The sequence below is a fragment of the Zonotrichia leucophrys genome, chromosome 6 (assembly GCF_028769735.1).
Source record: "Zonotrichia leucophrys gambelii isolate GWCS_2022_RI chromosome 6, RI_Zleu_2.0, whole genome shotgun sequence".
Classification (NCBI taxonomy): Eukaryota; Metazoa; Chordata; class Aves; order Passeriformes; family Passerellidae; genus Zonotrichia; species Zonotrichia leucophrys.
In genome coordinates this window covers 19,354,095-19,379,420 of record NC_088176.1, presented here as the reverse complement: position 1 = coordinate 19,379,420, position 25,326 = coordinate 19,354,095, and the positions used below count along the sequence as shown (strand labels likewise).

The window sequence follows — 25,326 nt, the reverse complement described above, 5'->3', positions numbered from 1 at the left end:
GCGGACGGTGCCGCGCTGCTCCTGGGCTGAGAGGAAGAACCGGCGGCAGCTGCTGAGGACACCCGGCGTCGGTGCGCGCTGTGTGAGCCCTCAGACACAGCAGCAGCGGAGCGGGGAGCACGGGCCATGCTGGTGCTGGGCGCTAAAGTCTGGCCTGGAGTAAGAGAAGTGCAAGGAAGACAGTATTTAGGCAAACGGGATTTTTTCACACCCTCTCGGTGTGGTGAATCTCGCACAAAGCTATCCCAGAATTAGTCATTGTTGTCTGTGAGAATTCCCACGGAATTTCCCCCTCTTCAAAATGGGGACTGGGGCCAAAAGCCAGGAACTGCTCGCCGTTAAATCCCCCCTCAAAAAACATTAAAAAACCAAACAAAAAACCGCACCAAACAAACAGAAAACCGAGCCACAAAACCACAAAAACCCCACAAAAAACCAAACCAACAAAAAAACGCCCACAACAACAACAAAACTACAAAACCAAAGCAAATGAAAATAACCCTAACAAACAAACAAACAAAAACAAAAAACAAAAACCTAAACAAATGAGCAAAAAGCTGGATCAAATAATCTCACTATGTGTAAACAGTGGAGATGTGGACAGGAGTTTTGTGGGCACATCAAGAACAGAATCTGATAAAAATAATTCAGTTTTCCTCCCTGACAGGGTAAGGGCATAGTGACGGAGAGCTTTAGCTGCCAGTCAAGTGGCTTTTAAGGATGATCTAGATGGGATTTGGGTAGGTACCAAACCCACTGGGTAATTATACCTAGAGAGTTATCCACAGTTCACTGTTGAAAAGGAAGGGGTCTGTTGAGTGAAATTCAGGGACATCTGTTGCGGGTCATTTTTTGCTCAGCACTTCCTTTAATGATCTGGGTGATGGAGGAGAATGTGCACTTGCTAAATTTGCAGATTGGGAAGTATCCAACGGCAGAGTTATTTGCCTAACAGGTCTCCAGAATAAGTGGGATCCTGCTAAAGATCGTGTGCTTGGAGTTGCAGTATCAACAGGATACATCTGGGGAGGTACTGGGGAGAGAGAAGTGCTGGGTAAGGTCTGTAGAGCACCTGCTGTGTTTGTGCTGGACCAGAGAGCATGATGTCTGAGTTCTGGCCCCATGGGGAAGAAGCTGAATGTGAGAGGCTGAACTGGCTTAGCTGAACCAGGAAGGCAGGTGGCATTTGTCAGACAGGAGACATCTCCCAGAGTGCTCTGCTGCCAATTGCTCACTTAGTTATTTGCTGTTTTCTGTAGTTTTTAAGGTTTTCCCCATGGTTGTGTCAGTTGTTAGGTACCATTGAACAAAGTGCTCTCAGCTCAGAGCTGGTGTGTGGTTTGCCATCTGGTCTGGATCCTACATGGTGCAATGCCTCTGACTGCAGAAACAGACCCCACCATCTTCTCCATACAGCAAATTGTCATGGGAAGGAAAGACCTGAGCCAACTAGCCAGGCTGCGGAGCCACTGGCCACATGTACTGTGTTTATTTTTTATATGTTTTCACTTGATCTTTGAACCCTTTCCACTTGTAGCCGTTTCAGTGCAGGATATCTTGGCCCCCAGATTTTGGATTAGCTCAGAGGAAAGAATACTCTGTTACAGTGAGGGTGAGCTGACACTTGTGACTGCTTTCAGCATCTGCTCACAAATACTTTCAGAAGCAACTGAACTGTGGAAGAGGCTTTGGCAAAAGCTGAGCCATTTATTAGCTTGGTTTGTGAGAGACCTCTTACAGTGTCCTAGTGAGGATCCATTCTTAGCAGAGAACTTGCTTTCTCTCTGCATGCTGACGACACTGCAGAACATGGGTTATGTCAGATTTGCCTGTCCTATTCTTCCTGGTAGGACAGTTTGTTGTGAAGATATTTTTTTCTATCTAAAGAGGAAAATAAAGTATTGGAGTTGTGCTTTCCCTTGGAGCTTGCACTTGATGAAGGGAAAGGTGATTGCACTGGGTAGAGATGTCCTGCTCCCCTGCTGTATGTGGAGCTTCCTTGGGCCCTTGGAGGGATCTGCTGCCTCTCTCTGCATTGGCTGAAGCAGCAGCTTTTCCAGGTGCCTGTAGAGCTCAGGAGGGCCACCTCTGTTTTACAGCCTTCCCAACAGAAGCTGAGCAGGGCAAGTTGCTGCACCTGGCAGCTGCCCTGGGGACCACTGCTTGGAGCCAGAGAGCCTGGGGGGGAATTCCCTTGCCCTGGGCTGTGGGAGCCCAAAGGCACTGGCCCCGTCCAGCACAGTGGGGAAGCCTGAGCCAGAAGAGGCTCAACCTTCCTGCTGCACTGGGTACATGCAGACAGAGAACACAGAGGGGGCTTCTTATCCTCTTCCTACTGTGTGTGTGGCCTTTTGTTGTTCTGAGAAGCCAGGTGTCTGATATTTAAGTGAGGAACATGAACTACTCTTCCAAACTTCAGCCTCTGTTCTAACTCGGACTGCCTTGTGCTGGTGCTTCTAAGGATGCTTACCTTTACCTGGGCTGCTGGCACTTGATTTCAGAATCTTCAGAATCAAGCAGGTTTGTGCTTTCAATAACCACACAAGCAGAAGCTTAAAGGGTTTGTGCCAACTTTTATTATCTTTTTTGGAAATGGGATTTGGGGAAGGGAAGGAGATGTGCAAGGAGGAGCTGATTGTTGCAGATGGGAATGTTTGGGATGTATGCTGGCAGCAGTGTGTCTGACCAAAATGACTGAAGCAGTAAAGCATGACAGCCAGGACACTGCCTCAGTGGATGTGCTTCCTTTACAGGGTTTTGGTTTTAAGGTCTACTTTGTAGATTATTTCACATCCAAAACAAGAAAGCATATTTTAATGTCTCTATATGTATTTGTATGTGTATATATATATATATATATATGTAAGATAGATATATATACACACACACACATATTTTATATTCTTACAACCCCCAGCTCCTGAAGGTTTCAAGTCTGAAGGGCCATGTGTATATATGCATTATAAAGAGATGATAATTCACTGAGACAAGGCTTCCTTACTGGCTGTATGAAAAATAAATGGGCAAGATATCTTTCATTGAAATCTTGCACGTGTGCAGAGAATATGGTTTAGCCAAGCACCAACTGGCAACCCCCCTCAAGCTGTCCTGTCTCTGGCTATTTCCTGCAGGGGTGGTGTGAGGCTGCCTATGCTGTCCCAGGAATTTATGGGGCTCACCCCTGTGGGGCTTGGAGGGGCAGATTGAAACATACTTGGTTGTGCTTCCCATGGGTCAGGCACCCTGCATGTTGGGGCTCCTATTTCTCCATGGGGCTTCCAGTAGACTCTTTTGGTTTATTTTACCATGGAGGAGAAGGTTTGGTGGGCAAGAAGGGAAGGGGTTTTGAAGGGGAAAGACAGTCAAAATTCACCATACAATAGACAAATCTTCATAAAGGTTCGTCTCCCTGCTCGTTCTTTTCGCTCTTTCTCTCCCTGTCTCCCTCTTATGCTGCCATTTTCACTCTCACTCTGTGCAGGACGTACGCTGTTGTAGGGCTAAAGGTCTCCTTTTGTCAGGCTAAGGTCAAGTCCCTGGTTGGCAGCGGGCAGCCCTTCATACGGGCCTGTCCACGGCGTACTGGCAAGGGCTCAGGTTGGAGGCTGCCGTCTGCACCGCCGGGTAGGTGAAGTTGGCGTGCTGCTTGGCCTTCAGCCGCAGGCTGGCCAGGCTGGAGTTGCACGTGTCCCTGTACATGTAGGGGCTGGCTGTGGAGGCGTAAGGACAGGCACTGGAGGAGACAGCAGAGTTGAGGCTCGGGCTGTTCAGATTATTGATGTTTCCCAGGTTGTTGAGGCTTGGGGCCGGTACCCCAGTCACAGCAGTAGGGACCATGGATGAAGGCATGGTCATTGAGGTGATGGAGCTGGGTGGGGAGAACATGGGCTGGGAGGAGAGGGGACTGACGTTCATGGAGTTGAAGAATGGAAAGCTCTTGGCCGAGAGCGGACTGCTGGCAAGCCCCTTGGTGGCCCAGTTGTTGTAGGAATAGCTGGAATACATGTCATCGTAAGGCTGCATCAGTCCATTGAATTGGGCTCCGAAGCTGTTCTTGCACAATTCGGCCTGTTGGTTCCTCTCTCGTTTCCTCCACTTAGCTCTGCGGTTTTTGAACCAGACCTGCAAGAGAGAGAGAGGGAGGGCATGGGAATTGCTCTGGCTGGCCTTGAAAGGGGCCTTGCCCTGCTTTCTTTGCCCAGCCAGAAAAGAGCTGTTGAAAAGCTGGCGATGCTCCCAAGGAGATGGGAGGCTGAGCATCAGGAAAGAGCTGCAGCAAGATGTCTGGGCTTCAGGGTTATCTCCCAGCAGGAATCACCAGGTGGTCCTTAGTCAACCAACAGAAACCCAAACAACTGCCATTTAACAGCACACAAAATGACCCACTTCAATCAAAAAAAAAGATGCCCTTTATACAGAAAAAAGAGAGGAAAATACTTGCTGTATTTCCAAGAGACCACTGCTAGGAGGAGGGATTGGGGTTGTGTGACTTGGGGTTGTGTGACTTTGAGGGATGTGGCTTGAAAACTGCTGAACAAAGGAAATAACTTATCTTCTTTTGACTTTGCCTAAGGACTGGCTTGGAGTGGGATGTTATAGGTCTGTCTTCTAAAAGGAAAATCTGTTAGTGTTAGAGGGGTTCAAACAATATAACTTCCTAGAGCATGGAAGCTGCTGGAAGGCTATTCATTATGCTGCTAACTCATATTTCTAGTAGCAGAGAGAAGCTCTCACTCCAGCTGGAGCCCTGCCACACCATGCCTGTGACTGCACATTGATTTGGGAACCCAAAAGAGTGCCCTCCAGCAAGGGTAAGGCTGGGGAGTGATGGTACTGCAAGGAAAGGGTCTGCTGGGTCGAGGCTGGTGGGGCTCTGTGGGGCAGAGCCTGGGCTTTGAATCTACCTGTATAATTGCAAGGTGGCCCTGGATGGGGAAGGCACCACCAGCATAGGGTTTGTGTGTGGCAGGATGTGTCAGATCCCAAGGGCAGACCCTAGTGAGGTGTTTCCAAGACAGGGAAATTTTCCAGTGCTCCTAATTCCTTGCTTGGTTTGGAGACACCTTGGTCATGTATCACAGCAGGCTTCTTCCCCACAAGCTGAGGCCCAGGAAGGTGGAAGGGCTGCAGTCCTACCCGGACTCGTGCCTCTGTCAAGTTGGTCCAGACTGCAATCTCCTCCCTGGTGCTCATGTCTGGATAACGGTTTCTCTGGAAAGTGGCTTCCAGCTCCTGCAGCTGCTGGCTGGTGAAGTGCGTCCTCTGCCTCCGCTGCTTCTTCTTGAGCGAGCCGTCTTCAGGGTTGGAGTCGTCCGTCTGGTTCTGCTGGGACTTCTCAGTGTCTGTGCGAGAAACAGAAAGATGGGGAGATCCCTGAGTTAACTCGAGGGCTTGGATGCACTTGGGGAGCCAGTCCTTGGGGCAACCAGTGCATGCTCAGTGAGGTCCCCTTCCACTGCAGCCACCAGGAGTGGTCCCATCTCCCTCCCTTGTCCTTGCAAGCAGGCATCCAGCCAGCACCAAAACCAATGCCCCTCTCATGTAGCACAGCTTGCCTTTGTTTAACTGCCATAACAGATGTTAGCTTCTAAGTGACTGCATTTGGATTTTCCAAACTTCCAATATTTGGGTTTCATTTACAGTTCACAGGGGAGATAGTGGCAGAACTTATCCAGATCAGAAGGTTCTTACTCTGCTTAAAACTCTCTGCCTAAGGTGTCCTTTAGAAAAACTGAACAGAAATTGACACTTAGGACACAGCAAAAGATCCAGTTGTATCCCTCATGGACAAGGGATGGGAAAAGGCAAATTGCAAATTGATAGCAAGCTGAGGCTCTTCAATTAATTAAACCTGAGAAGCACAAATTTTCATTCCCCTTCTTGCTCCTTTACATTCTTACTTAGCTGCATATGTTTTGATTTTTAAAAATAGGGAAAGGCTTCTCTTAGACCTTACCATGAAGTACTCCAGCATCTCCCTCTCTTTCTGCCCCTGCCCTCCTTCTGATCCACAGATCCCTCTTCTGGAGGCAGTGTCTTTTGTTTCACTGCCCATTAAAGTCTCAAAACTCTCCAGTGTTCACACTGATATCTCACTGAAATGTACAGCTCAGCCTCCTTCTGGGCATCAAGTCCATGTCTGCATGCTGAGCTTTTGGCTGCTGTGAGTGGAGGTGGGCAGCTGTTTCCTTGTGCCACAGCCCTTTTTGGGGGCTGTGCAAATACAAGCAGGCAAAATGCAAATAGGGGCAGAATGCAAATACAAATATCTTCCCTTCAGTTTTCCTCCATAGAGTGCCCAACTGCTCAAATGTGGCACTTTCTTTTAAGAAAGCTTTGGCTTGTGTTTAATTCTGCTGGGAATCAAGACAAGTCACCGTAGAGGAAAATTATTCAAATGAAAATAAATAATTTCTGATGTTCAACTCCTTCCTCTGATCTAGAAGCCGGATGAAGCATTTCCAAATAAAAATCAGGTCTTCAGCAAGGAGAGAAGTGTTCTTTTACAATGGGAAATAGTCCACTAAACTAAATAGAAATTTTTGCAAATAGTTCCCAAACTGTTCCGCTTAGAAGAAGAACCTTTAAAAAAATCCTGGCATCACTCTGATAAAATTGAAATTTTTGTTTGGTCCAGTTCTCTGAGTAAAAGCTAGTTCAAAAGGCTTCAAAGTCCAGAAAAATCTCAGTGTGAAGGTGTCTGGTACAGCCCCTTAATGAGTAGGGAGGCAAGGAGACAACAGCCTGGAATACAGTTGAGTCAGGGAAAAAAAGGATTCCATCCATTCCAAATGGAAGTGCTCTGGAATAATAGGCTCTGTCTTTTTCATTTAGTTTTTATAGGGCATGTGAGAGGCCTGAAGGAATCTGAGCCCCCACAGAGACTGCTGCAGGGCAGTGCTGTGCCAACAGTAGGTGCTTCAGTGGGCTCCAGACCTGGAAGATGCTCCTGTCTCAGGAACCCAGTGCCACTACCCTCTTCCTATGACAGTCTGTTAATTCAGAAATATTTTCTGGAAAGCTCTCCTAGTACTTGCCTTTCTTCAAAGGGAGCAATGATGGAATTGCAGAGAACATTTCCAGGAGAAGTGCTTGCTCTCCAGGGAGGAAACCCTGGGTGTGGTCAGTGGCTTGCTCCCCACCAGCCACCTCTGCTTCTGTAGCACATCTGATGCTATCCATCAGCAGGAATGTGAATGCAAGGACATGAGATGGCCATTGCTCACAGCAGCAGGTTATAAGTTGGTTCTTCTGAGCAGGAAGGTGCTATGTCCGGTTCTCAGCGTCAGGACCAGTTTGTGTTTCCATCCAGGGTGTACCTGTACAAGAACTTTCCCAGCACACTCTTGAAAATTGAAAAGTGGAATGATAGAGCCTGGTTGTGGTCTTGTGGTACTCTTCTCATTTTCATGAGCGTCTTTGTTTGTGGATCCCATATTCAGCAGAACTCTTGGAAGCATGCTCTTAATGTGGATTTTTATAGTGGTTCTTGCCAAGAAAATTAATCTGATTTCTCTAGCTCAGTGCTCTAAACCAGTATTGGATGCAGGAGATTCCTGCACTATTTATCTCCAAAGGAGATTGAACAGGGAGTGATGCCACCCATCTGAGTTAGTTATTAGGAATGGCTCAATACAGATGAACAGGCAACATTTGGTTTGTTTGTTCATCTGCTGAGCCTGGGTTAATTGGAGCCTGATGCATACAGGGGATGTGTTCTCACCAAAGTCCCTGACAAATATTCATTTCTGAAGGGGTTGCTGTGAAGTAGGAGGCTGTGTCCTTATTGGGAACTCCTGCCCAGGACTGCCCTTCTTCACTCAGGAAGAAATACCAAGAGGGAACAAAATGGAATGAAGGTACCACTGCTTTATGGGCTACATCTGGGTGAAAGAGATCACAGTGTATCTTGTTTGGTATTTGTCTTCTCAACACCCTCTGGTATACCTACTTTCCATAAATCTTAAGTTAAGGAGAAGTAGGAATCCCAACTCTTGAAAAATCTCTGCAGTTCAACTTGGTGTTCTCTTTGTTTCCATACCTGCTAGCTGTGTTTCTTTCTGTCTGTCATCTCTTTTCTGTTTCTTCTATAAGCAGGGAATAAGCGTCCTATGTAAAAGGTGCAGAGTTTTGACAGACTGCAGTGGGGACCCAAACCATGGCAATACAGGCAAAGAAATGAGCCCAGAGAAAGGATGTGGGTGCCTTGAATCCATGCCGAGAAGCACAATATGGGGAGATGTGGGGCAGTTCTCTACCTCCCTCACTCTTCATCCTTGCTCTCCCCTGACCAGTGCTGCCTGATGAAACCCAACAGAAGGGGGTGTCATTAACCATGCCACACAACTGGAGGACACTTGAGATCCCTGAATGCTGAGCCTAGACAAGCAAGGTTTGTGTTCACTTCTTCAAGATCTCTTATTTGTGTGGATGAATGAAGCAGGGCCCAGGAAAAGTAGGGAGGCAGCTCTCTTGAGGGGAGTCAAGAAGTGTCAGAAATGTAGCTCTGCCCCTGTTCCAGGCAGACCTTGGTAGCCAGCTCTATTCTGCCTGACACTGCTGATGCATGGCTGCCATCAGCCTCTGCTGCAAAGGCACATGCTGCACACAGGTAATGCTGGCAAGTCACCTCCCAGAACCATTTTATTTCTAGACTGCTTAAGACAGTGGGGAGTGATGTAGCCAGGCATCCAACACTTATTGTCACCCCAGAATAGGTCATGGAATATATCCTGTACACGTTCGCCCACTCAGTGAAACGACTGTGGCCATAGCTGGAATTAGCTGCTCATGCCTAATGGAAAGAAAAGTCAGTGCCTAAATTGGCACTTCTACAGCATGCCAGGGTGGGCTCAATAGGGAAGGCCACTTGAATGGAGACACTGCCATGCATCCAAAGCAGCTGACGAGGAGCCACTGAGCTTGGGGATGTGCCCAACTAAGGTACGTGTGCAGTGGGGAATTTGTCGGGCAGATTCTCTGACTCCAGTTATCCCAGTGTAACTCCCTTCATGATACTTTCTCTGGGGAATTTTAATCTGCATCATTATCCTTATTAGCTTTTGCATGCGGGTGAGCCTGGAGGCTTTACACGGAGAGCAGCGGGCTGTCCCCAGCCCTCACTCCCTCCTGCTGGCACTGGCAGAAGCAGCTTTGCATCCTGACAGATCCAGAATAACAAGGGATGGAGTGGTAATCGGACAGATGTAAAATCCAGAGGAAACCACAGCATTTGGTAGCTGATTTCTGAACAGGTGTTGATGGTGATGTTCCTTATTCAGAGCCTGATAAAGAATTCAGCAGGCTTGGGGTTGGTTCAGCCTTTGGGAATGGTCAGAGGCACCTCTGTAGGAGAGCAGCAAGGCATAGGTGAGGAGACTTTTCAGTTAAAGCAGGAGCAAGACAGTGCTTCCTTTTCATCTTAATGCATGAACCTGGAAAGTTCAGCCTAAGGCTTACCTTTTCCATAGAAAGTTTAAACCCAAATAATTTAAACAGAGGTAAAAAAAAAAAAGAACAGTTCAAAATTAGGTGTAGACTTCTGCACCTTGGATCCTGTTTAGGCAAATACAATAAAATCTTGATTGGGCTGTAACCTGACTTGCCTGGCTCTGGTCTGCCATGGGCTATGCCCTTGTGAGCAGCAGCCTCCTACAACCAGGGCCACATGACCCCACCACTGGGATGATGTTCTCACCCTCCCTACAGCTGTCATTGCAATATGGACCCTTATGCCTTTCCCCTGCTTGTTGGCACATCCATGCTGCTATGGCATTTTTCTGGCTCCCAGTACAAAGGGAAACTGTCCCTCTGCAAGCCACTGGCCACCCAGATCCACGAGCAAAGTTGGGACAGGGTTTTTCTTGTATCTTGGGCCTTGCACTCACCGCTGTGGTCCTGTCCTTTGCAGCTGTGCTCATGTTGAGGAGTTCCAGAGTCCGAGAGAGACAAGGCTGGGCTGCGAGCTTCCGTGTCTGCCAGCAGGTTGAAATCCATGGGGCAGGGATGGGTGGTGGAGAAGGAGGAATCTGAAAAACAGTAGTCACAGGGTGATCAGAGAGATCAATGTGTGTGTGACCTCTCATCACCATCTCCAGCAGGGACTTGCCTTGAGGAAAGGTCTAGGAAAAGGAAAGGATCCCTGTGTGATCCTTGGACACCTTTGAGTTTCTTGGCTGGAAAATGGACATACTGGGCTTTCAGCTGAGCCTCCCTATCAATCAAAGATCATCTAGTGACACTTCTATTTGCAGCCTTCAGAGAAAGAGCCTCCAATTTATAGGTGACATTCAGACTGAAATAGCAACGCCGGGAGCATGCTGTGTAATGGAGATCTGAGGAAGTGGTTCTGGGCCAGCCAAGGGCTGTTAGCACCTTCCCCAGTCATCCCACCTCTCCCATCCTCCCTGCCCAGCTTCCCTCCTCTTTCTCCCTTGTTTCTCCACAAGCTGGCCAAGCCTAAGTAAAGCTGTTCAGAGAGCACTACATGCACACATCCCAAAAGAAAAGCATTCTTGTGCCTGGCACTGATAGGAAGGCACATCAGCCTGCCATTTCTACACATCAGAGCCATTTCTACAAGCAGAGATCCAGGCAGTGCAAGTGGAATCCTTTGGGGTACATAAGGACTTCTGAAACCTGAATTAACATGGCAATCACATTTCACATGCTTAGGTGCCTGGGAATGAGTGGTCCTGGCTGTAGCAGGAGCTTGCTTCCAGCCCGAGATCATCCTGACTGGAGGCTCCCCATGTCCCCTCAAGAGACTGGCCTGTGCTGGTGAGCCATCTTCCCTGGCTGAAAGCATCCCAAATGGGAAGCTGTCAGTGCTGCTCCCTACAACTGCAGGAACCACTGTGACTCTTCTGCCACCTCTTTCCACACCTCTCTGTCCCAAAGTCAATTCTTTTCATTATTCACTTCCTTATGGACCCTGCACCCTCCACCTGTATTTCCTAAAGGAGCTCAGCTGAGAGTACCACTTAGTTCTGGACCACACTGGATGCTCATGAAGAAGCAGGCATGAAGCAGTAAGTGTTCCAAGCCTGGCTACCTCTCCTTGGAAAGGTGAGCTGGCCTTCTGTTAGCCCCTAACTGAATTTTGGATCATAACCCAGCAAAACACAGGATGTTTCACTGCCACCAGTGCATGGTTTATGAAGGCTGGATCGATTTGAGGCCACAGCAGCTTCTGAAACTTTAGCCACTCCCAGCTGATACCTCACCTTCCCAGCTAGGGATCCTTTTTCTCTAGGACACAACAACTGATACATTGTTCCAGGATCTGGGACCTGGGTTTAGCGAAGTTTGGACCAGGGGTTTGGAACTTTCAAACTTCAGGTGGAGATCAGTTGTAAAGGGTTCCTGGGTGGTGAAGGATTGCCCAGCCCCTCAAATCCATGTGTGTCAGGGAGGGAACGTGCTGAAGACAGTCTGGACTGTGTTAGTTTTTAGACATGTAAACAAGAGATTAATCACATAGCTGTTGGACCTCATTTGGATGTGGATGACAGTGACTAAGAATGTATTTTCAGAGCTGTCTAAAGCCTCCTTTAGTCAATTTGCACAAGGCTGCTGCCAAGGCCCAGGGCTGATCCCGATGTCTGCAGTGTGCTTTCCAGGCTGCTATGAGAGAGAAAGGAGCCATTTCTAATGGTTATCTGGCTGGCTTCTGCAGCAGATCTCGTTCACAAAACCCCTGCAGTTTTCCTTGCTCTTCACTTGGCTTGACCTCCGTTCACTGCCTGAGAGGTCCACCGCCTCTCCCAGGTACTGCTGGGACAGTCTCAACACCAACCTCAGTCAGTGCTCTCTGGAAGCAGCACATAACAAACCAGGACCCGGTTCTGCTTTCCCAGACCTTTGGCTTGCTCTGGACTTCTCGTCTCCTGTGGGAGAGAAGTGGCAGGACTCTGCCTTTGCCATGAGGCTGGTTTCCATTTCCACTTCGTGGCAGGCCTGACCTTTGATGTCTGCTGGCTGTGTTAAGCTCCTGCCAGCAGCAGGCACAGCCCTGTTGCATTCTGCAGTGTGTACATACATGAAGTGATGTGACAGGGGCTGTGTTTTCTTTAATACCTTTGCATAGAGTAGGGGAGTCCATCTGCTGCTGATATTGCCATGGCTTTTAGCATTACTCTCAGAATTATGCAGAAACGCGCAGTGAATTAATTCCACGGATTAAGTGTTGATTAAGATGTGTGTCACTTTGCTGTCTCAGAATTTATTAAGAGCCCTTCTTGAGTCTGCGGCAGATGGAATTTCTGCCCAATGTTTGTAGATGATAATTTCCCCTCTTCTACAGCCATTTGCATATGATTGCATCTGTCAAGCACAATTTCCTCTCTTCTAGAGCTTGACACTGTACTGGACGATTTAAGGAGGAATTCAGATCCTTGCCTTGCTGTAACTCAAGGACAGTGTCCTCCTGTGCAGGGTCCTGTTTGCTCTTTTTTCCACATCTTGCATTGCTTTCATCTGTACAAACTAGAATGAAGACAGGAAAACCAGGGAGGAGTATCTTACAGAGACAAGGTTCCACAGGTTTAAGTGACAACACAAGGCACAAGGATCAGGAGAACCTAGTCCTGGTATTTAAAATTTATGCCCCATCCTGGGCTGCACCAATGCAGTGGTTGCAAAGTTCATCCAAGCTGCTGGACACAACACAGCATGATTAGCCTGCCTCTGAGATACAGTGGGCACTTAGATTAAAACTGATTATGAAGGGTGGCCAGTACTGGGACTTGTGGCTGAGCACAAGTTTGCTTTGTGAACTGAATTTAAAAGCAGGAGGATTTCAGAGAGAAGATGATGTATGTATATATGTAATTGCATAAACTACTGCATGTGCCATATGTGGTGACATCAAGGAATGCCTTCTCAATTTGCTCTGAGCAGGTCATGGAGAAGCAAAAGCAAGAGGGGAGAGGGATCTACTCAGCATGATTATAAAAGCAGGACAAATCTGCAATGGTGACAGCATGTGAGCTCTGTACCAATGTATTTACCCAAAGGCAACCCCATGCTACTGACACAAAAGGCTGTAAGGTATTCTTCGAGATTATACAGCCCTTTTGGATTTAAAAAAAGATGCTTTCGTCCACATTGGGTAGATCTTGCTGTAGGCAGAGATATTAAAAAAGTCAACGATAAACCTTCATGGCATTTCTACTAAGTTGTTTGCCCAGTCTCAAGGAACCAATGAAATTGGCAACTCAAAAGTATTTTAAATAAAATCAAATTTACCATCTTCATCTGATTCTTCATCTCACTTTCTTTTAACATAAAAGAACAGTTTCTTTAGGGACAGCTCTGTACTAGCAACATGCAGCCAGGCTTCTCAGAGGCTTCAGTTTTGCAAAACTAGTCATGGCTCCCAGTCTGCTCCAGCACCTGTAACTCCTTCCATTGATGTGTTATTGCCCCTGAGATAAAGGTTCCCCAACCTGTAACAAACACATCTCTTCTTCCAGTCACTGCCCATGTGAACATGCTGTGGCCACCTGTACAAGACCCTCCAGCCAGACAGGGAATTGCCATCCCTTCTCCATGGGCATGGTGGAGGGCAGGGGAAGAGCAATCCTGGCTCTGGGCCTTTTCTCTTTTCAAATGTACCCCCTTTCTATTTCTGTGTCAACTCCCAACTGCTCAAGCCAGGGACATTTAAGCAGTAGAAGGAGGACACTCCTTCATGAGGAGGGCAACCTTGTTTACCTGAAAACAGGAACAAGGATCCCTGTGAGCGGTCTCCTGGTTCTCTAACACACTGCTCCATCACCTGGGAGCAAAGAGGATTTTGCTTGGGTGTTTTTTTCTTTGAAGGGCTGGGAAGGAAACATAGAGGCTGACTTCAAGCAAAGTAAGGCTAATTATAGGAGTGGCTTTTGTGATGTGGGTCTTGCCCATTGAGAGCTGCCAGGGACTGACTAGTGTATGCTGCTCAACTCTCTGCACTGCCTGCAGGCTTCCTGCTGGACCTGCTTTTGGCAAGTTGATCCAGAGGTGAAAAGCTGTCTCTTGCATTGTTTTGATGTTATTTGAATTCCCATGGGCATGCAGGGGTGCTTCAGCAAGGACCTGATACTTCAGGTTCCAAGAGAGCAGCACAATGACCACTGATGACCCAAGGATAGGAGGGAAGCCCTAAGCTGGCCTCTCTGAAGCAGATCAGCACAGCCCTGTGGATCTGTGAGTTTCCTGCCTCCAGCCAGGGCCAGAGTAGCTGAATCTTCTGCTTGGAATTGCTGATCTCCACAAAGAGTTCAGGGTTACCCTCAGGCTGAAAGGTGCTCTGCAATCATTTGGGGGGAAGTGTCCTTTCATTCTTGCATCCCCTGAGGTGAAGATATGATGTTACACTAGATTCTTAGGGTCAGAGCTGTCTCTTCCTGTTCCATCAATCGCAGAAGTCAAACTACTGCTGATTGCTTCACTCCTCCCATGCTCATGTTCCCTCTGTGCTGGCTTACTTTTAGGAAAGACAAACATTTGGGCTTCTGTTTAAATGTGCATTTTCAGGAAGATGATCTGCCTCTGTACTTTGGTCCCTGTGAGGGGCTGATCACGGTGGAACATGCCCTGCCTCTCCCTCTACTCCCTGTCAAAAAGGAAGTGATTGAGAGTGTGCCTGTTCTCTCGAGGAAGAGCATTTTCTTCTCTGCATACATGTGTTTGTTCAGGCAATGGTGCTATCAGTGTGCCTGTGGGCTGCAATTAAAAGTACCACATGAGCATAGCACATGAATCGTGCAGCAACCAAGAGTCAGATTCTCTTTGCTGACCAACACAAGCGCTGCCTGTGAGGGGCTTTCCTCACTGCTAGAAAGCAAGAAGGATGGGGTGCAAAATGAGTTAATATTTGTTTCCTTGAGACTATAGAAATATAACTATGGGGAGACCAAGGTCACCCACTGCTAAACATCTCAGTGTAGCTTTAAATCTCTAATCTTAATGGAATTGCAGCAGGAACCAAGAGCAACCATTAATCACTGGAAGATAAACAGCAGCAGCCAACTGGTGACCCGGAGCGCAGGGCCATTATGGGACAGGAGAGCAAGCTGCCTGCCTCCAAAAACATCAGGCTGTGCACAGCCTCAGGCTGCCTGAGCAGTGGTTTCGGGTGCAAACTCACAAGTGGATCATTGACCTCCAGCAAGGGCTGAGTCACAGGTTATAATAAACTTTATTTCTCGTTTTAGTCCCTACAGCTGGGCACTAACCCCTGAGCTCCTGAGGGGTGGCTTGGCAGTGGTGTGTGCTGCTTTGAAGAACGCGGTGTAGGGGTTTTATTCCTCTCATCAGTAGGAATTGCCAAAGCTCCCTGAGGCACTTAGTGGCTTTGTTGTCAGAGCAAGTTGTCTGGCACTGCCCCACACACGGATTGGGCCACAGAGCACTGAGAGGTGTGCATGGTGCCATGGAACTGCAGTAGCCCAGGCTCTTGCTGCCAGGCTTCCTGGCCACAGCTGGCAGCAAGGACCTGAGAGCTGGCAGCCCTCTGATGAGGGGGTCCAGGTTATTTCTCTTTTTGTGCGGGGCTCTAAGGAGAAGTTCCCAATAATGTGAGGTGGGAAGAGAGTGAGGAGGTAAGGTGCTGCCACTGACTTTTCTTATGATGTAGGTAAAACTATTTGACTGTTCTGGGGTTGTATCCTTCATCTCAGAAATCACATAAATGAGCATATCTGAGCTGGTGGAGGTAATGAAGCAAAATTCTTTTAAATGCTTTCAGATCCACAGATAAGAGGTGCTAGGAAAATGCCCAGCCATGCTGGACATTGCCTAATGCATTTCCTGGGGGATGGAGGCAGCCTGCAAGATGGGATCAGACCACTTGCTTCCCTCACATTGACATGAACCTCCAGCTGCAGAGGAGGATGATGGCTGAAAACCTCTGCTCTGGGTGGCAGAGGGTTAATAAACTGCCTGTATTCCAGAGGATTATCACAATGGAAATGTCCCAAGGATTGACAGCTCCATAGCCATGTCCACAGCAAAAAAAGCCCACAATGGAATGTGTCCTGTTCGCTTATTTGATGGGCTGCACTGTGCCTCTGTGCTGTGGAAGCGCCCTGATGTCACCATGCCCCAAACACACACACAGTGCATGGTTCCCCACAACAGGTGTGTCTGCAATCCCCCAGACTGCTGCAGAGAAGCATTGGCTTCTGCAGAGGCAGGGTAATGGGCTTGGGCTTGGCTCAAAGCAAGTTCTTTATGATAGTAAAGAAAGGTAAAGTAAAGGTCTAAAATCTTTAGACCTCAGTCCTACCCTTACCATACCTGGATGGTTTCTGAAATGGCACACAAAATTTGGAAACAAATTTCTAATCTTAGCACAAAAGAAAAGCTCTGCCAGACTTTCTGCAAAGTTGGGGTTTTTTTCCCTCTAAATTAAACATTCATAGTTCTTGCGTTCTTGTGAGCATTGTGCTTCAGGTCTCAATGTGTCCAGCCCTGCTTCCAGTGTCCCTTGAACACTATGCCTCAGTGGGGTGTTTGGTACCTTGGATCTATCAACCAGGACTGGGATTTTCATTCTGACAGACTGTGCAGTTATATTAATAAGGCTACGCTTTGTTATGGCTTACTTTGTTTGTTAGGCATCTGGAACAAAATAAATCAGCAAAAACTCAGTTTTGCCCAAACAACTTTCAATGGCAAAAAGTTGCTGGCATGGTGTGGATCCACCATGCAGGAGTGCTAGGAGTGAGAGCATGGTCTGCAGTTACAGGATAAGAAAAGTCCTTTAGGGAAATTAATCCCTTTGTTTTGGGGAAGAGAGAAAAAAAGGCTGATTTCAGTAAGAAATTCTGCCTGGGAAAATCTTGCAACTGAAATAAAGGATCTGCTAAAGTGGAGTGCCAGCACTGGCCTGGCTGGAACATACTGACTCTGTTCATCCCCACCTGCCCTTGCCCACTCCTGCAGCCCTGTCAAGCTGGCTGCAAAGCAACTCACGCCACTACTGAGGGATCTGCCTGCATCTGCATGAGAGAAACAGCTGCACAGGCACAGTGTCCAAGGGATTGGGATCTGCTCTTGTGGAGCCAGGAGCAAGAGGAGACAGTTGCAAGCCAGGATCCCGGGCAGGAACGAGAGGTGCAGGCAGCCTGTCTGCAGCTCAGCCAAACACACACTGCTCATGCAGCAGCAAAGGCCACCAGGGCCTGGCATCAGCAGATTGGTATGTGTTGCTGTATTTAGTTGGGCAATTGTATAAATTTGACTAATTATTCTGGCAGTCAACGGAAACTGGCCTGATTCCTACGGGGGCTGTGCTTGCAGAAGCGGGGCTGGGTCATTTCTGTATCTCTGTGGCTGTAAAGTTGGCTCATTTTAGAGAGACCCAGATAGCTCTGTGGCTCCAGCTGCTGTTAGGAGATTTGTATGCAGATGAAAGGCTAAATCAGATGTTATCGAAGATGTAAATGATTCTCACAATTAGTAAACATGCTCAAGAAAGTTCATCATCAAGTGGGTAATGCAGGGGTTTGAAGGTTGGGATGGATGCCCTGCCACCAGCGTGTCACACCACAATGGCTGTCTGACCTCCATGCACTGTAGGGCTGCCAGTGTCTGCCATCCATCACCACTTCTGGAAATCCTTTCTGGAGAACTTCAACTTGATCATAAACATTTGTTCTATGACAGAACTCAGCAAAACCAGCAGCTAGAAAGAAGCTTTTTTGGGAGGAGGGGTGGTACCAGATCGTTGTTTTAAAATGACCTGTCAGAGCTCAGCAGGTTGCAGAGCTGCAAAGGGAAAAGGGGTAACTGCCAGAAATTCTGTGATGGCCCCACCAACCACCATGGCCAGTGAGCAGCTCTGTTGGTTAAGGAAACAAGAGCCCAGAAACTGCTGGCTTGCTCCGAGGGATGTGTTGTCTCGGTGCAAACTGGCAGTGCTGGAGGGAGTCAATGTCTGCTGCTCCTGGCTGTAAAGTTTCCTGATGATTTTTCTGTTTTTTACCCCCAAGTTATTTGTATTTAAATTTTGTTTAAAGCTCTCTGGCAAGAAGAGCCCTGTAGAATGAAGAATGCCGTGAATTAAACAAGTGGATGATCTCAGCTCACAGTACCCCTCCCCTCTTCCTTGCGATACTGCAGCTGGTAGGGCTGGGGCAGGAGAAGGGTGCTCCGGGAGGGATGCTGGAGCTTGCTCCCTCTCCACACTCCATCTTTATGGACCTTGCAACATGCCCTGAAGGTCAGCCTGTTTACCCAGACACTGTTTGAAGGGGCCGAGGGAGGCAGTTAGCAAACACTGCCGGGGCCGATCCCGCAGTGCCTCGCACTGTGCCGGCGGGACCGGGCCCGCGGTCCGCCCGGCTTCCCTGCCGTGCGCCGGCCGCGAACGCGTCTCGGCGCCGAGGAGGAGGAAGGGCGGGCGCGTAAACAGGGAGGGCGAGCAGCCCTTCTCCCGGAGCGTCTCGCCCAGAGACCCCACTCGAGGCCGTGGCAAAATGTCTCACGTCCCCAAATCCAGGGCACAATAGTCGCTGCTAAAGCAAAACCAAGAGGTTTCACTTTGGGAATCCTGAAATGTGGGAGTGTGCTGCCTAAGGACTGTATACGAAGTCTGCTTCTTTTTTTTTTTTTTTTTTTTTTTTCCCCTCTACCCCTACTCCTCCTTCCACAACCCCCTCCCCTTTCCCCCGCCAAATCCTCAGTTGTTCCATCTGCTCGAGGCCGCATCCCATGCGGAGCCCTGGGAGGTAGGCAGTTTGGGTGGGTAGGAGAGGAAGCTGCAGAGCCCGAATTACTCAGCCAGTCTGGCCCTCGGGCGATCCCATCAAAGCGGCTCGGAGAGAAAAGGATGGGGCAGAAGGATGTGAGCCATCTCACAACGCTGCTGCCGGTCACACCACGTCCCGTCCACGGACGAGCCTGCTCCGGGAAGGGGCTGTACAGCCAAAAATGCCCATGCCTGCCCAGACCCTGTCACCCTGAGAGCAACCTCTGCTGCAGCTCCAGGGCCAGGGAACAGCTTTCCAGCCTGCCACCCTGGCCTGCGACTCGGGCATATCTGAGTTCAGGCTATTAAAACCCACCCAACGCAAAGTAAGCTGTGAAACCCTTTTAAGTGGGATAAGAAAGTCCATATTTTTCATCGCTTTCGTATTTTTTTCTGCTTGGGTATGGATTCATACAGAGGCTGAGCTTTATGGCTCAATTAATTTACCTTAACGATTTTTTTCTTAATTATCCTAGTACATCCAGTCCTCTAAAAAGTCCTATTTATTTTATTTTGGAAGAAAACCTCCATGCATTTATTTTTTAAAACAACAGCCTTGAAATAAATGCAAACAAAAAAAACCCCCAAACCAAACTCACAGAACTGGAAGTTGGGATATTGTGGCACCAAAAATAAAACTGATGGAACAAATAGGGAATTTCATGTGGTTTTCATTGTCAAGTCTAAGCTCAGAAACAAACAGGAAATAAAAATGGCTAAAACAAAAGAGATTTCTTTTAAACTGTGTTCAAATCTAAGTGGGGAGCTGCTTTATGTGGGAGGGATTCTATGTTTATTTGCTTTTCAAAAAAAGGAGTAAATAAAAACGTCCACACACAGACAGGTCAGCTTGATTTACCGTTAAATCCTCATGTTTCACAATGGTCATTTATAATCAGCTTCTTTAAAAGAAAATTAGACTCATATAAATGGCAGCATTGCAAAGGAGAGAAAAGGCAATGGGGGGAGTGGTGGGAAGGCTGCTTCTGTTTTAAATAAGATTGAGGGGAAGACAAAAGGGAAAGAGAGAGGTGGAAGTAACTGCGAACTTCTAGTCATTTGTTTCATTCCATCTTTGTACTTTTTCAGTTTTTGCAGACAGCTCGGCAGGTGCTGAGCATTCCAGCCTGTACCACACCATTGAAGCTCCCCAAGTAGCAATTTAATATAGGTATTTGAAAAGAATAGCCTATAGGATCAGTGCTGTGTGATTCAGAGTGGCATATGTGCTGTATCCTCCCAACAGAAGTATTTCTTAGGCTCTCAGATTTGGGATTGTGAACTTGTTTGATAGGGGTTTACAAACAGGTGTCTCAATCACAGTGATCAGTGAATTTCAGGGGTTAATTTAGTGCACGCAGGACCCAGCTCCTCCAAGCTGGGGATCTGCTAAGATGCCTGGTAACTGCAGCCCCATTAATGCATCTCAGAAGATTTTGAATAGTTGAAAAATCAGAGGGACAAAATTAATATCAGTTTCTGCAAATCCAGCTCAGGTTTCCCTTCTCTTTTGCACTATTCAAAAGGCTGTAAATGTTTATTTTCTGGTGGAGCTGTGGTTTAGGAGATAGCAAAGAGCATCAGATTGAGGGTCAAGGGACAGAGGCTGTATTTCTGACTCAGATCAGGAAATTCTGCCAGAGCTCTCCTCTGCTCAACAGGGATATTTCCCTTCATGCTAAAGCATCCAGAGACCTGCATATAGAAAAGCTAGGAGTCTCCTGAGGAGAGAGATCATAATGTTCAGCCCTTCAGAAATGAGTGTTCCAAAGATGAACCTACACCCTGCAAATCAGTGGAAAATTTCCTGTTTAGGGGTAGAGGATTGTCTCTCTTCCTGAATCTGCTTGGTAATACTCTGACACTGATGGAAAGAACAGAGAGGGATCTCCCTTGCTCACTCCCCACCTCTTTTTAAAGCCTAGTAACAGAAATGTTTCTTAGCTTCTGCCCAGCTACATCTCCTAGGTCTTTCCTGAAAAAAAAATTTTCTAATATTTAATTTTTTTTTGCTGAAACTCAACAGATCTATTGCTAACCATCCCACAGGAATTGCTCTGGCTAGGCTGTCATACCTGTCCTCTTCTGGGGTCAGAGGGAGATGAGGATTCAAGCACATCCTTTCCCACAGAAGTGACCCCCCCTCTTTACTGAGTCCGGCCCGGTCCCTTGTGCTGCCAAGCTTCCAGAATCAGCCTGTGGACTCCCTTAAATGCCCCAAGGAAGCCCAGAGCTAATAACCAGCTTCATTCAATTCCCAGTCACATTATTATCCAATCTGCCAGAGGCATTAATATTCAGAGGTGAGGTGGGAGGAGGGCAGGGGTGCTGGTGAGGGGGAGCAGCACACAAAGAAGAGGAAGGGAAGTGTGGCCTCAGAAATATTCCTTCTCCAGGGGTCCGAAACCCCAGCCTATTTCAGCCGGGTGTTGACAATAGAGGGCTTTTCCAACAGCCTCAGCACGAACTTTAATACCAGCTGGTAGAGACTGTTCCCCAGCCAACAGCAAATGCCCAGCCTTGGCACAGCCTAATACTCACCAGCCCCAGTGGCCCAGAGCAAGAGGGGGAGCTTTGCCCCCTCTGCCATCAGGCCCTAAGTAAATAGCAGTCTCCCATTTTTAAACAGCCAGATAAATAGCTGAGCCTGCTCAGAGACACCACAGCCTCCTGTTTCTGACCCTCCTCCCTCCATGGCACCACAGTCTCATCCCATGGCCTTCCTGATGCAGAGCACACAGCTTGAAACCAGCAGTTCTCCCCATCTGGGACTTTGTTCCCAGACCCAGGTACCTCCCCTGTCCCCAAGGCCAGGGCACATGTGCCAGGTCACGAGACAGACCTCATGTCCCCTGCTCATCTCATCTTCCTTTTGGAGCGGTCTCCTAGATCAGGTTTCTGGCTTTTTCTTTTTGGCAGTCTCCAAAGTCAGCCTCACCTCTCAATCTCAAGGTTTTGGGTAGCATCTGACAGAGAGAAGATACAAGGAGTTTTTTTGCCAGCTCTCCATAGGGAACATTAACCAATACTTTTGCAATCCAGTCACAATTTGCCGATCTAATAATTGTCTGAATTAAGCCCTTACAAAAACATAATAGATATTAATTTAGGCTTGCAACAGTTTCTCTGAAAAAGATTAATATTGGTTTTTAAACCAGTGCCTTGGACAGGAATATAGGTTGGCTTACATGGGCAGAATCTGGGCTGCAGGTCAGGCAAATCCAGGAACTACAATAACAGCAGGAAAACCACCGCCCTTGCCCAGACCGCTCTCCAGGCTGGTATGGAAAGACATCTCTCTGTGAGGTTCCTTATGGGGAGTACTGGGCATGGTGTGACAATTTGCTAATGAAAAATAATTATTTTAAAAAATTAAAATAAAACTCTGCTCTTCTTCAGCAGATATTTGTGAAAACTGAAAGCAGCTGCCATGACTGGACATTCCCTCCAGAGCCAGAAGGCAGCCTTTTGTCCCTCACAGCAAGGCACCATCGAAGCCTGCACAAGCACCTATCCACTTCAGCTCATCGGCAGGTTGAGGGGCTTGGACGTGGTGCAGGGAGCCAGGGAGACACTGCTCCCCTCTCTGAAAAGGTGCTCCTGTCCGTGTCTTTGGAAGATGGGACAGGAACAGAGGTGAGACTCTGAAAGACACCTTCCTGAGCAGTTGCTTCTAGCATCTCCCGAAATTGCAGATGGGAGAGAGCCATTTCATCCCTAGCATCCTGTCTTCCAGGCCACGAGCCATGTGTGGAAGGCCCACAAGTTTGTCTGGGGGACGCCAAATTTCTCTCTTTGCTTTCAGCACTGGGCTCCACTCAGAGAGCGGACGGGTCGTGCTCCCATGAGTTGGAAGTCTGCTTCCCTACCAGGTGAAAGAACGGGAAGGACATGAGGGATAAGTTTTGATTTCTGCACTGCCAGCTCGAAGCATCAGAGGGGTGCGGCGGCCGGGGGCTCACCTGCAGGCTCTGCGGGGCACCGGCGTCCTGAGGCAGCGTTCCTCTGCGGCTCCCGTGCGGAGCCGAGCTCTGCACCCGGTAACCCGGCGGGCCGGGCGGGGAAGGGGTGCGGAGCCCCGGCAGCTCCGGCCAGGGGACTGCTGCCCCGAGCTGCCTAACCCCAGCGGGGAGGGGAGGGCTGGGGGCTGCGGCAACCCCCGCCAGCGCCTCTGCAGGGCCCTGTCTCTGCCGGGGGTGGAATCCAGTTCCCTCCCCACCCGTCCCCTCAGCTGTCCAGCCGCGGGGGCGCCGGGTGAACGGCCGACAGGTGTGCCCTGCTCGGCGGCACCGGGCCCGCCGCCCCCCTCCCTGAGCCCGCTCCAGCAGCTGCGGCGAAGCGCCGGCATCGGCCCCCGCCTCGGTCGCCCTCCCCCGCCGGAGCCGCGGCCAGCCGGGACGCAGCCGTTCTTTACTCCCGCTCCGAGGAGGAGGTCGGGGGAAAGGACAAGGGGGTGCCGCACTGGCGGGCTGGCTCTTCCCCCGGAGCCGCACTCGTTGAGCGCGGAATAGACGGGGCAGGGGGCAGAACCGGGCTCCGCCGGGAGCCCGCTGCAGTTGGCCGGCCTTCCCGGGCGCTCAACGGGACGGAGGGACGCCGCTCGGCACCGTGCCCCCGGCGCCGGGGAAGCGGGAGAGCCCGTGCAAGCGCCCGGAGGCCCGACAGCCGCTTCTGCCCGCAGCGTCCCAGCGCCGGCCAGCCGCGCTCCGGCAGGGAGGCTCGATGCTCCCGGCAGAGTGGCCGCGGGGTCGGCGCTCCCTCCCCGCAGCCCGACCAGGTCTATTATTCCCGGTCGGGTCCCTGGAATCCCGTCCGCCGGCGCGCCGCAGCCAGCGGCGTCCCGGGGCGGATTCGCTCCGTCCGCCGGGGCCGACTCGCTTCTCCCCGGCGCTGCAGGGAGGTCGGCTCTGCTGTAAACAGGAGCTAGCCCTTACATAAATATCATTTATCCAACTGTCCAAAAGCCGTCGGGCTGCCTTCCTTTTCCCCGGCGACATCTCCCCGCCTCTGCTCCCTGCGCCTTTCTGCCCCGGACCCTGCAGACAGCTGAGTCGCAGCCCGCAACTCCGTTATTTACAGCGAATCCCGGCTAATTTAAACAGCCCCCTGCCCCGCTCGTCCCAGTGGAAAATGACTAAGTTTAGCAACGGCGAGAGACTACAGCAGCGCTTGTCGGAGAGGGGCCCGCGTCGGCCCCGAGGGGACGGTCGGGGCTGCGGCACCCCCGAGTAGGGGGTCGCCGGGCCCTACAAGGGCAGAGCAGGGGAAGCACCGCGCCCTGCTGCCAGGCGGGCAGCGCTCCCGGCAGCGATAGGGGACAATTCGGCCGCGCACAGCCCCGGGACCCCTTCGGGATGGCAGGGCAGGGCTCTACCAGCCCGCTCTCACCTGGTTGCCGCCCCTTGACCCTTTGGAGGCGACGGAAAGCCGATCTCGCGCTGAACTCGCACTGACCCCGCGCTGCAGAGCACAGCACACCTAGCCACCCCGCCGGGGATGCTCTTACCCTGGGCCAGCATCGGAAAGGCTACGGCCGGCCGGGCTAGGATGAAAGGGCTCAGAGTGAAAGAAGTGGAGAAGGTCGCCCGGAAGGCCAGGGACGGAAAGGCACTTACAGTGGCTCCAGATGCGGGTTCGGCTGAGCGGACTTAATCCTGCGAGAGGAGCGAAGCTGACCGCCGCCCCGCGCCCCGGGCAGCTCTGCCGCTGTCAGAAAGTAAATCCCCCCAGCTCCCCAGCCACTCTGCGCGTCGCTGCCGGCCCGCGGCTCACGGGGAGGGCGGAGGCGGAGGGCGCCGGCCGACTGCCTCCCATTCACCCTGGCCATTCACTTTATGGCGGGCGGCCGGCGCCCCCCGCCAGCTGCACCGGGCGCCCCGCTCCCGCCCGCCCCATTCCAGCTGCGCGCCCGCCGCCGCCCGCCCCGTCCAGCGCCGTCCGCCCCAGCGCCGCCCCCCGCCCGTACCGCCCAATCGTATCGCGGCTCATTTACATATGGCGGCAGTCCTGCTCTCCGATTGGCCGAGGAGGGCGGCAGGCCGCGCCGTCCCGCGGTGGCCCCGCCCCGTCCCGCGCGCCGCGCAGGGTGCGGAGCCACGTCCCGGGCGGACGCGCTCGAGCTGCTCCGCCGGCCGCCTACCGTCCGCTTGCAGGCCCCCGGGGGGCCGTGGAGGCACACCGTGCTCGTCACTAAAAGCGCGCACACCGATACACTGCTCTTGTCACCGTGCAAAGCCAGTCCCGGTGCGTGGGGACACCGTGCTCCTGAGCGCGCACACCGATACACTGCTCTTGTCACCGTGCAAAGCCAACCCCGGTGCATGGACCCCGTGCTCCTGAGCGTGCACACCGATACACTGCTCTTGTCATCCCGCAAAGTCAGCCCCGGTGCATGGACACCGATACACTGCCGCTGTCACCGCGCAAACTGCCTGCCTCGTTCAGTGCTTGGCCATCCCGCACCCTGGAGCCCGTGCTGAGCATCCGCTCCTCTCAGTACTGCCACGGCGAGCCAGCTCGGGTTTTGCAGTTCGAGCTGTCAGCCAGACAGAGGTGTTTTGGGGGAACCAAGTCCGTAGTCAGCTGGA

General features: G+C 50.3%; 1 protein-coding gene across 1 annotated transcript; it reads right to left on the bottom strand.

Moving 5' to 3' along the window:
• Nucleotides 1-2,577: 2,577 nt before the first annotated feature.
• Nucleotides 2,578-24,574, bottom strand: PITX3 (paired like homeodomain 3). Its single transcript, XM_064716583.1, has 4 exons — nucleotides 24,355-24,574; nucleotides 9,888-10,028; nucleotides 5,137-5,342; nucleotides 2,578-4,122 (listed from the first exon to the last, which is right to left on the bottom strand). Exons 2-4 carry the CDS (start codon nucleotides 9,994-9,996, stop codon nucleotides 3,559-3,561), a joined length of 879 nt encoding a protein of 292 aa, XP_064572653.1. The 5' UTR covers nucleotides 9,997-10,028; nucleotides 24,355-24,574; the 3' UTR covers nucleotides 2,578-3,558.
• Between the last annotated feature and the right edge of the window lie 752 nt (nucleotides 24,575-25,326).

Excerpts from the sequence above, each read along its gene's own strand:
- PITX3 (XM_064716583.1), bottom strand. The coding sequence starts at position 9,996 with ATGGATTTCAACCTGCTGGCAGACACGGAAGCTCGCAGCCCAGCCTTG. Across the intron at positions 5,343-9,887 it reads CAAAGGACAGGACCACAGCG|ACACTGAGAAGTCCCAGCAG; the intron begins GTGAGTGCAAGG and ends TTTCTCGCACAG. Across the intron at positions 4,123-5,136 it reads TGACAGAGGCACGAGTCCGG|GTCTGGTTCAAAAACCGCAG; the intron begins GTAGGACTGCAG and ends TCTCTCTTGCAG.